At 46.9% G+C, this 12,079-nt stretch overlaps 1 protein-coding gene across 3 annotated transcripts in view; it reads left to right on the top strand.

Moving 5' to 3' along the window:
- Window positions 1-5,152: 5,152 nt before the first annotated feature.
- Window positions 5,153-12,079, top strand: part of LRP11 (LDL receptor related protein 11) — a 43,937-nt gene continuing 37,010 nt past the window's right edge. For all 3 annotated transcript variants that reach the window (XM_075554391.1, XM_075554392.1, XM_075554393.1), the window contains exon 1: window positions 5,153-5,994. In XM_075554391.1, the coding sequence (XP_075410506.1) occupies window positions 5,427-5,994 (568 nt within the window). In that variant the 5' untranslated portion in view covers window positions 5,153-5,426. The remainder of the gene's footprint in view (window positions 5,995-12,079) is intronic.

Consider the following 12,079-nt stretch of genomic DNA (forward strand, 5'->3'; position numbering starts at 1 on the left):
TACAGAACTCACATTAGGCCTGGTTTCTTCATATTGTGAAAAATAAATATATTCTAAATCAAGTTTGATATGTTTATTTTGAAGTAGTATTAGGGGGGTTATTGGGGTTACTTTGTTGGGGTTTTTTTTTTTGCTGTTGTTACATTGAACAAATAAAGCTTTTTGTAGTTGCTGCGTTTATCAGAAAAAAACATTTGATCCCATGGTATATTATTTCCACTGCATTGAAGAATAGCTTTTCTAAATATTGGAACATTTTACTTAATCATTACTGAATCAGAACTTGTGCTTAATCCATAACACATGCCTGAGGATCAGGCTGGGTTTTGGGGGTTCTTTGTTTTTTTCTGTGTGTATAAATAAATTCATTTGTACATTTTACTTTATTTTACATTCACCAAAAACAAAATTATACTACACAAAAGTGGCATTTAACAACCACGAGTATTCGCTACTGTCTTGGGAATTCTATCCTTCTCAACAACTCAAAAATAGATCACCTCAAGTAAAATGGGGAAGGGAGAATTGTAAAGCATAAGGTTTCAAATTAAATAAATGGTCCAGTAATTAATTGGACAACTTTACAATTCTGTATAGAAATTCATCCATATAGAATCATATGAAGCTGTTTATTTGCAAAATTCCCTGGGGGGAAAATTTTTACTACTACTTAACATCTCTCCACTCAAATAAGAAAACTAGTCTAATATTGGTATGTTTAAATAAGCCGAGCAAGGTTAGGTTAAGTGGGCATCTGTCCTTTTTAGATAGCCCTTCCTCCACAGAAAGTTTAGATCCCTGTATTATATTCACTGAAAGGTTGTGGTTCGTGGAACGTCTTAAAATCTTACTGAGGAAATCTAATAAGATGATTACAAATGGTGCATTTTAGGACCTGCAGCGTAAATGGGAGAACAACCTTGTGATCTCAACCACTAACATGCACAGTTTGTTTTGTGTTTACCCGGACCATTCTTTACGCATAGGTTCCATCTTCTCAGCATGGAATTGTGCTATTTCATCTGAAGCCAGGAAAAAATAACCGGGTAGGACTTAGAATGTTGATTCAATTACATATTGTTTATAGTAAATATTGTTGAGCAACACAGGATAGAACTGCCTGTGTGGGTTTCTAAGACTGTAAATCTTTTTTTTATCATTTTATTGGGGGCTCATACAACTCTTATCACAATCCATACAACCATCCATTGTGTCAAGCACATTTGTACATTTGTTGCCCTCATCATTCTCAAAACATTTGCTTTCTACGGGAGCCCTTGATATCAGCTCATTCCCCCTCCCTTCCTCCCCGTTCCCCCTCCCTCATGAACTTTTGATCATTTATAAATCATTATTATTTTGTCGTATCTTACACTGTCCGACATCTCCCTTCACCCAATTTTCTGTTGTCCATCCCCCAGGGAGGAGGTTATATGTAGATCCTTATAATCGGTTGCCTCTTTCCACCCTACCCCCACTCCACCCTCCCAATATCACCAGTCTCACCACTGGTCCTGAAGGGATCATCTGTCCTGGATTCCCTGTGTTTCCAGTTTCTCTCTGTACCAGTGTGCATCCTCTGGTCTAGCCAGCTTTGTAAGGTAGAATTGGGCTCACGATAGTGGGGAGGGTGGGGGAGGAAGCATTTAGGAACTAGAGGAAAGTTATATGTTTCATTGTTGCTACGCTGCACCCTAACTGGCTCATCTTCTCCCTAAGACCCTCCTGTAAGGGGATGTCCCATTGCCTACGATGGGTTTGGATCCCCAATCTGCACTTCCCCTCATTCACAATGATTTGATTTTTTTGTTCTTTGATGCCTGATACCTGATCCCTTCGACACCTCATGATCACACAGACTGGTGTGCTTCTTCCATGTGGGAATTGTTGCTTCTGAGCTAGATGGCTGCTTATTTACCTTCAAACCTTTAAGATCCTAGATGCTATATCTTTTGGTAGCTAGGCACCATCAGCTTTCTTCACCACATTTGCTTATGCACCCACTTTGTCTTCAGCGATCAAGAAGGTGAGCATCATGGAATGCCAGTTTAATAGAACAAAGTATTCTTGCATTGAGGGAGTACTTGAGTGGAGGCCCAATATCCATCTGCTACCTTAATACTAAACCTATAAATATATGCACATATATCTATTTCCCCATCCTCATATATAAATATATTTACATATGTATATGCTTGTATTGAGACCTCTATAAATGTCCTTTGCCTCCTAACTCTTTCCTCTATTTCCTTTTGCTTTCCTCTTGTCCCATTAGCATGCTCAGCCTTCATTTGGATTTCAGTAATTCCACTGGATTACATTACCCTTGATCAAGCCCTACCAGGCCACCTACACCCTCTTCACCACTGATTTGGATCACTTGTTGCTCCCTTGTCCCTGGGTTTGTTAACACCACTTCCTCCCCCACTGCTCTCCCATGCTCTCCCGGAACCGTCTGTCCTGTTAGTTTCTCCTCCAGATTGTTCATCCAGCCTATCTTGCTTAGACAGACCTGCAGAGATAGTGACATGCACAAAAACAAGACAGAGCGAAACAACAACAAACCAATGACAAAAAAATAAAAGCCTGTAGTTAGTTCAAGGACTGTTTGTTGGCCTTTAGGAGTGTTTTCTGGTCAAGTCTGATGGGGTGCCATGCCCTGGCCCCAAATTCTATTTTTTGTAAATCATTTTATTGGGGGCCCGTACAATGCTTATCACAATCCATACATTCATCCATTGTTTGTCAAGCACATTTGTACATTTGTTGCCCTCATCATTCTCAAAACATTTGCTTTCTACTTGAGCCGTTGGTATCAGCTCCTCATTTTTCCCTCCCCCTCCGCTCTCCTCTCCCTTATGAACCCTTGATAATTTATAAATTGTTATTATTTTGTTATATCTTACACTGTCCAACATCTCCCTTCACCTGCCAAAGTCTATATTTGGTATTCCCTGGGGACTTTGTTGCTCTGTTCCTCTTGCTGTTCTGTTTGCACGCCCTTAGCGTTTTGCCTCAGTGTGGTGTGGTGACTAACTCTTAAAGGGAGTAGAAAGCCCTGTCTTGCTCCTGAGGAGTGGCTGGTAGTTTCAACCTACTGATCTTGTAGTTAGAAGCCCAACATGTAAGCACCACACCACCAAGGCTCCTTAGGCCCATGGATAGGAAGATTTTTAACCTAGTGAAAATGTCAATATCACAGAAAACACTCTACAAATTCAATGCAATTTCTATTCAATCTCAGCACAATTATTCAATGGAACAGAAAAACTAATCACTATCTTCATATGCAAAGGAAAGAAACCCCGAATAAAAAATAAAGCACGATTAAAAACAAGCAAAAAACAAAGTAGGAAAGTTCAGCCTCCAATTTTAAAATCTATTATGCAGACAAATTGGCAAAGAATAACTCTTACTTGGAGATGTCATCTCTTATGACTATACATAGAAAACCCCAAAGATTCAGTAAAACAGCTTTGTATTGGGACAACGGTAGATCTGTAAATCAATAGGTTAGAATAGTTGAACCCAGAAATACAAGCAAGCACCTACAGACACCTGATATTTTGGTAAAGGACAAAAATACATTAAATAATGAAGAGACAGTCTCTTCGATAAATTGGATCTCCACTTGCAAAGAATGAAACAGGACCCATACCTCACACTGTGCACAAAATGAACTCAAGGTGGACTAAAGACCTAAAATATAAACCCTCTAGAATCATAACAATCATAAGTGAAAAACTTGAGACAAATTTCAAGGTCCTCACTGATTTCTTTGTTGTAAGGTGCCGTCTGGTCGGATGGGACGCTGTACAGTAGCTAAAGTAAAGGAACGAAAGGATGACCTAAGCGAGCAGAACCGAAGGTCTCAAGCTCAGCCTGGGAAAGCAAAGTAAGGCATTGTACTGGAGTGTGCAAAAACCTGCATGCAGTCGGTCAGAAGGAAGAACGCGCTCAGCATGTCTCAAGCTGAAAGAATTCACCAGTTGCTCCGCGGATGAACGATGAGGCTAACTACTTCTGTAAAGATCGAGAATGCTTCAGAAACCCTATGTGTCTGCACCTGCTGCATGACAGCTATTTCAGGTTTTTTGTTTTGTTTTGGTTTCATTTAGAACACAATTTCCTGAGTTCTGACATATTGGAATCATCTGAAGGCCGGTCCCATACAGCCTGGCAGGTCCCCGCCATTAGCTGGGTTCAGATTGCTAGTTATTTTTGTGGAAATTTGAATGACTACAAGCACTCGGCTCAGAACTGCTCCCCTCTCCTTTTGCGGTCGAAGCACAGCTTGAGAACATAATTTGGGGGGCATCCAAGATACTGGAAGTGCAGGGCGGGGATGGCGCCTTTCTCGCACTTCCGCAGTTGAGCATCCTCCCTCTCCAGGTAAAATCCCTGAGGTCTCCGGATGCTACTGGAGCCTACAGAGTCTAGGCTGCTGTTAGCCGACGCACCGAGCAGGCCTCCTTGGTTAATAATGACCCGACATACGTGCTGCCCTGAGCCGACATCGCACACGGCTGGGCAGAGCGGCCGGGCACAGGACCTCCGGGAGGATCCACGGACCAGACTCTCCCACTCGGCTCGCTCTGAATGAGTGTCCCCAGGTCGCGCGAAGGGACTGAGCCCGGCCCTCGCTGGGCCAAGCCCCGCCTCCCGCAGAGCCTCATATGGCCCCGGCCCCGGCCCCGGCCCCGGCCCCGCCTCGCCCGGACTCCCCCACTGGGCTAGCTCTGAGTTTCCCAAGGTCGCGCGAAGGGCTGAGAGGCCGGGTCAAGACCCGCCTCCCGCAGAGCCTCATATAGCCCCGCCCCGGCCCCGGCCCCGGCCCCGCCCCGGCCCCAGCCCCGGCCCCGGCCCCGGCCCCGCCCCGACCAGACTCCCACTCGGCTCGCTCTGATAGAGTGTCCCCACGTCGCGCGAAGGGACTGAGGGGCCGGGCCAAGCCCCGCCTCCCGCAGAGCCACATATAGCCCCGCCCCGGCCCCGGCCCCGGCCCCGGCCCCGCCTCGCCCCGACTCTCCCACTTGGCTCGCTCTGAGTTTCCCCAGGTCGCGCGAAGGGACTGAGAGGGCGGGTCAAGCCCCGCCTCCCGCAGAGCCTCACATAGCCCCGCCTCTAGCCCCGCCCCGCGCCGCGCGGGTACTGTTCGCACTCCCGGTGCTGATCCACGCCGAGGCGGCCGCGTTGCCACCAGCGCGCCTCAGGAACAGGCGGCGAGGCGCCGGGGCGTTGGAAAAGGACCTGGCGCCGCGATGCCATCCGTGGCTGTGATTCCCGCCGGCGCCGGCGCCCCCATCGCCACCGGGGAGCAGCCGGGCTTCCACGGAGCCGCACCCTGAGCGCTGGGCCCGTGGTCCGGCCTAGTGTCCGCCGCCTGCGCTCCTCTGGCTCTCCGACCCGCTAGGCCCGCCGCCGCCATGGCTTCCGCGGCCGGGAAGAGCGCGGGCTTGGGGCGCCGGCGGGCGCTGCGCGGGCTGCTGCTGCTTTGCCTGTGGCTGCCGAGCGGCCGCGCCGAGAGCCCGCCGGCGGCGCCGCTGTCCGGCGTGGAGCAGCTGCTGCGGGAGTTCCGGCGGCAGCTGCGGCAGGAGCCGCCGCCCGGTGAGCTGGAGCTGGAGCTGCGCGCCCGCGGGCCCCGGGAGGGCTGCCCGGGCGCGGGCGGCGGCGGCTACAGCGCCATGCCCGACGCCATCATCCGCACCAAGGACTCGCTGGCGGCCGGCGCCAGCTTCCTGCGAGCGCCCGCTGCCGTGCGGGGCTGGCGCCAGTGCGTGGCGGCCTGCTGCGCCGAGCCGCGCTGCTCGGTGGCCGTGGTGGAGCGGCCCCGGCGGCCCGCGGCCCCGGCCGCCGCGCTCGGCTGCTACCTCTTCAACTGCACGGTGCGCGGCCGCGGCGTCTGCAGGTTCGCGCCGCAGCGCGGCTACAGCAGCTACAGCCTCAGCCACGGGGCCGAGCCCGAGGCCCTGGCGGCCGCCTCGCCTCCGCTGGGTAAGCAGGGCCGGCGCGGGCTACTGGGTGGCCGGAGCTCCGACCCGGCGGGACCGCAGGGCCAGATGCGGAACCGGACGCTTTTCGTTGTTTTCCACGAAAAGTGGGTGATTCCTCCGCTTTGGGGGTGATTGCCGAAAACAACAAACCCAGTCGATTGGCGGAAGCAGCCACTGTGCGCTGCTTCGGAGTTTTTCGAGGTTTGATCTGAAAAAAGATTCACGGCAATTTGAGTTCAAGAAGATGAAGCCACTCAGCAGTTTTTTAGAAGTTTATTTTAGCGTCAGGGGCTTTTATAAGGCATGATATGGGTCACTTAATTGCAAGAGCGCAATCTCTTTGTCCGGCTGCCCAGCGCCGCCTCCTTGGCGAGGCTCGCCGGTGTTAGAATTCTACCCGTCGGTGCAGGTGCTTTCGCCCAGACCAAAACGGGAAGACGGGCCAGTGTTTTTGAAATGGAGCTCAACCGACACCCGTGAGCTTCTTTCTGTTCCTTTCTCGAAGAGGCAGAAGGGACGGTGGTTTTACTTAGAAATGAAAGCGTTTAAGTAAGGCACTCTTTTTCTTTCTTTCTTTTTTGTGATCCAAGTGGATTTTTATAAAGGATAGAAGGAGTTTCGGGCGTCACAGTAACTGAATACAGCCACCTTCAAGCCACTGCACGCCCGGGTGGCTGGAAAAGAGCATCAAGACGCCCACGGGAGGCCCAGAAAAGTGTAGCAGTTAAGAGATGGCTGTCACTGGGAGATCAAACCGTGATAGGGCCTCCTTGTGATTCAGAGCGAGCTTGACTCATACTCTGATGCGGTTTGATTTGTAGTAGAACACAAGAATGACCTCGATCAATAGCAAGGTTATAAGGGAGAGTTTCTGGCCAACAATTTGGAAATTGGAGACTTGAGTCTAATGAGAAAGAGCTGGAAGTCTCTGTCGGTAGACCCTGCCTCTCTCTACCTCCGGGAAGAAGAGGCTGGGGACCCTTCTCAAGGGAACAGATGTCCAGAGGTCCCTCTGCAAATGCCCAACCTAAGGAGACTGACACTCTGTAGGACCGGCTGACCAAACAGTCTCTCATTGGGGTAGGAGGGTGAAACTTTCCCTTGGACACCCCCCACCCCCCCAACATCCTTGAGCCCTGCCCATGCCTGTTACACAACATCCCAAGCAGGAACAAAAAGATCACGGCAAACGGAGAATCTAGCTTCTCTTTCCTATTCTCACTAACACATCTGGGAGACACTTGACATTGCCAAAGGGAACCGCAAGGGAAATTAGGAATGAATACCCCACACAAAATTGATTCTGTTTACTAGCACACGTTTCTGACTTGTCTTTTCACTTCCACCCTCATTCTCCCTTCCCTGTGTGGCAGAAGTTTGTGGAGAAATATCCATGTTTATGGGTAACAATAGGGGCCCCCTGGGGTTGGAAGGAAGCAGCCAGGCTTAGAGACACCCCCTCTGCTCTTGGAGGTGAGGCAAAGGTGTTTTCCCCACTTATTTTTAACCCGCCCAGTTTCTTAACCAGGGTAGAACTGCTATTGTGAGGTTCTCAGACTGAAAACCCCATCTTTCTCCCAAAGAGGGATGACATAGCACAGATTTATAAAGGAACCATCAGCCCAGAGGGTGGCTGATTTATTGGCTTTGGTGGGGAGGGCTGTGCTAAGCTTTTTAAATGCTTGAGCTCACTTTATCTGGAAAAACAGCCAGAGAGGAAGCTTAACTGTGTACTGTAACCTTCGGTGCACTAAGATTTTGGAGATAAATGAACTTGCCTGAGGCGTAGCTAGATAAAGGAACTAATGAGTTATGGAGCCTGGTTCTGGCACAGTCCTCACCACCCTTAGGTTGTTGTTTCTGCAGTACCAGGCAACCAGAGACAGAGGTGGAGGAGTGGGCAGGGATTGCCCAAGGTGAGACTGACATGCTGGGTGTGGGGATATGAAGAGAATGCAGACATGAGTGGAAACTGCTTCGAAAGCTCTTGAAATGCCTGATCCTGCCTGCACCATGAACAAGAAGCGGGAAGCCCCTAAGACCTGGGTTTGACACCCAGCATTGCCACACAGAACCAAACTCACTGACTCAATGCCAATTCATAGGACCCTATCAGACAGGGTAGAACTGCGCCAGTGGGTTTCCAAGACTGTAATTGTTCATGGGAGTAGAAAGCCCCCTCTTTTCCCCGAAGAATAGCTGGTGATTTTGAACTGCTGACCTTGAGGTTAGCAGCCCAACGTATAACACTGCCCCCAGGATTCCTCCTCCACACTCACAAACCCTACTAATTCTCTTGGGTGTTCAGTGCCCACTTTGCCTGCCTCAGGTAGTGGGTAACATACTCTATGAATTATGCAGGCAGCATATCTGTGCAGGGGGCTAATGTCATGTGGCCTGTGTTAGTCTGGGTAGACCAGAGAAACAAATTCATAGACACTCATGTATATAAGAAAGAGGTTTATATACAAGAGCAATTGAATATTGAGAAAATGTTCCAGCCCAGTATAGATCAAGTCCGTAATTCCAATATTAGCCCTTAAGTCCAATACCAATTTATAAAGTCCTCTTTAGACTCACGAAATACACGCAATGATGCCGAATGCAGGAGGACCATAGGCCAGTGAGAAGTCTTGTGGATTCAGTGGCGTTGTAAGCATCTCAGTGCTGGCAGTTCCCAGGGGATGGGGTCTATCAGTGTAGTGCCATGTGTCTTGTCAGTAGAGCATCTCCAAGGGAGTGAGCAGAGAGAGAGGTGTCTTCTGCCTACAAGGAGGAAAATACAGGAGTTCCCAGAATTCTCAGGAGAAGATCATGCCCACACAGAGGCCTCATTCATTGTCTATGACCCTATTGACAAGACTCCACCCCTTCACTCATAATCCTCTCAAATTAACACCACCAGATTATGTAACTAGCACCGGTCCCTTTTAATTTCTTAGCCTTGGCTCTATCATTTGTGCCCAGACAGCACAGATCCAGATTCTAGAGCAGCGGTTCTCCACCTTCCTAACTCCGCAGCCCTTTAACACAGTTCCTCATGGTGTGGTGACAGCCCCCCCAACCATAAACTTATTTTCGTTGCTACTTCATAACTGTCATTTGCTACTGTTATGAATCGGGCGACCCACAGGTTGAGAAACACTTCTAGAACCTCTTCCTTGTCATTAAGGCTCTGTTCACAGCAGTGTGTGGTAAAGCAAGTTAAATCAAACAAACATAAGTTGCTGCCATTGAGCTGATTCTAATTGAAGCAACCCTAAAGGACACAGTAGAAATGTGCCTTTGGGTTTCCAGGACTAAATCTATGAGAACAGACAGCCTCATCTTTCTCCTGCTGTAAAGCAGGTTAGTTAACACTTTATCAGTCTTCTCTGTATAAAATACCAGCTTGCCATGCCAACATTGATGTCAGATTTCACCTTTGTAGAACTTACTGAATATATTCAGTTTTCAAAATAAATCAATGTTTTCCTACTATTGGCCTATTACATTTTCATGACAAAAATTAAAAATCACACCTGTCTTGTTTACATCAGCAAGTCGAACTTTTAAAACACTGTGTTTTGAGTCAAAGTTGGCAATGCAAATGACTTCATTCAACAATTCATACAGTTTTGTGAAATTGATTACAATTCCTACAACATAATAAGACTTCCCATTTCCCTGGGGTGTCCCAATGCCTTCATCTTTGGATCCCATAAAGTTGACTATTCTAAGGAATTGTATCTCCTGTCTGTTGTCTGGCTGAAAGTTGAGTTCAGCAGTTTCAGGTTTGAAGGGTGTCTAAGGGCCATGATCTTGGAGGTTTCTCTAGTCTATCAGATCAGTAAGTCTGGTCTTTTATAGATTTAATATGTTCCACATATTTGCTCCCAGTCTCTCCAGGACCTCCTACTGTGATTCCTTTCAGGGCAAGCCATAGTGGTAACGGGGCACCATCTTGCTCCTCTGGTCTCAGACCATCAGCTTTTTGACGAATTGTACCCATACATCTTTGATCACCTCTTCTGTTGGCTCCAAATGGGAAGAGACCAGTAGTTGCAACTTAGATGGGACTCATATTTTTCAGCGGTAGAGCACACCCGTTCTTGTCCTGTTAGCTTTATTTTAAGGCCTGTTTCTGGATAGAAAAGCTCTGGCTTATTTTGCAATACATTATACAGGGTAGTTCACCTGGACTTGAACTGAGGGAGAAACATACATCCATTAGAGGCTCTTAGGATGACCTTGTATTCCACCCAGAGAACAGTCAGGGCATTTAACTGATGCTGGTTTTGTTGTTTTCCCTCCCAGGAAAGGCAGGGTTGAATAGTTTTACTAGTGGCCCTTTATATCTTAAGTCACATGTTAGCATGCTACTTAAAATGTAGTATTTTAAAATAAATGCTTAAATAAATATGTAATATCAATCGCTACCAGCTGCAGTGTACAACTGCTGAATTGTGAGATGCTTTCTAGAATTTGAAAATGGCACATGGAACTTGAGTTTCACTGCAGCTGGAACTTCCATTGTGTGGAAAACAAGGAGCTTTTCAGGACCACAGGGAAGGTCTGCAAGCTGCAGATTGGCTTCCAGTCTTCTCCCCTTACCTGGGAGGAGCCCAATCTTTGCCCTGAGGCCTACACAAGGACACATTTCTTCTTAAACTGGCAGTTGTTTATTTGGCTGATGTTACATCAGAGGCTTTAATCCTCATTGTTTTAAATGACTGTCAATGGGGTTTATCTTCTCCTAGCTCACACCCTCCTTGGCAACAACACCTCTCCCTGGAAGGGTGCTTATTCCTTCCACTAAGTGTGCCTGATAAAGGAGCTTTCAACTTTTTTTTTTGAGCTTTCAACTGCCTTTTCAGGAAAAATAAAATAAATTACTCAGAGCCCCCTGGCCATTGAGAACTTTTATATTCTGGCCCAGGCCCGTAATCTAGGAGAAAGTCTAAATAGGTGCTTTTACAGTGCCCCTCCCCCACCCCTATCTTCCACTTTCTCCTAGATTATGGGCCAGAATGTAAACGTTTTCCATGGCCAGGGCGTTCTGAGTAAAATTTTTTTTTCTCTAAAAAGGCAGCAGTAGGCCTAATAAATTTGGGAGCCTATGATCTGGATAAATGAGCTTAAATCAATAAAGATACAGCTTAGAAACGGTCTCTGTGTACAGCTTGTCTCTGCAGCTGTCAGTAAGACATTAATATTCAAGTGACCGTAATTAGCCTTAACTGACTGAGTGCCACTCAAGATAGAAGGTAAAGAAAGACGTTTGGGGACTGGCAGTCACGTCAACAGAGACTGGGGTTATCATTGTAAAGTTGCTTAGGTTTTTAGTATTTTTGCTTTCTTTGCAATTAAGGTTTTTCTGTTTTGTTTTGTCATTGTTTCTAGTTTATATTTTGAGTGACTTTCTGTATATGATACAGGATAGGTAAATCTAAAGAGACAGTAAGAATAGATGCCTAGGGGCATGGTAGGGGAGGTGGGGTGGGAGCATGGGGAGCTAATAACAATGACAAGAAGAAAATATTCTGATACCTGATTGTAATGATTATTGCACTACTCTTCTGAATATGATTCAACTATTAAATTGTGTGATATGTGAATTATATGCCAATAAAACTTTTTTTTAATTAATAAATATTTTTATTGGGGCTCATACAACTCTTATCACAATCCATACTTACATCAATTGAGCAAAGCACCCTTATACATTTGTTGCCCTCGTCATTCTTTTTTTTTTCTTTTTTTACATTTTATTAGGGACTCACACAACTCTTATCACAATCCATACATATACATACATCAATTGTATAAAGCACATCCATACATTCCCTGCCCCAATCATTCTCAAAGCATTCGCTCTCCACTTAAGCCCTTTGAATCAGGTCCTCTTTTTTTTTACCCCTCCCTCCCCGCTCCCCCCTCCCTCATGTGCCCTTGGTAATTTATACATCATTATTTTGTCATATCAATAAAACTATTTTTAAAAGAAAGAAAACAAAAGGGGTTCATTAGAACAGTGAACTTTTTCTATTTTCCTAGAGGGACAACAATTGACTCCATGTGGCCTTGATTTTGTATGGACTAATCTT

Source organism: Tenrec ecaudatus, chromosome 7, assembly GCF_050624435.1.
Source record: "Tenrec ecaudatus isolate mTenEca1 chromosome 7, mTenEca1.hap1, whole genome shotgun sequence".
NCBI classification, from domain to species: domain Eukaryota; kingdom Metazoa; phylum Chordata; class Mammalia; order Afrosoricida; family Tenrecidae; genus Tenrec; species Tenrec ecaudatus.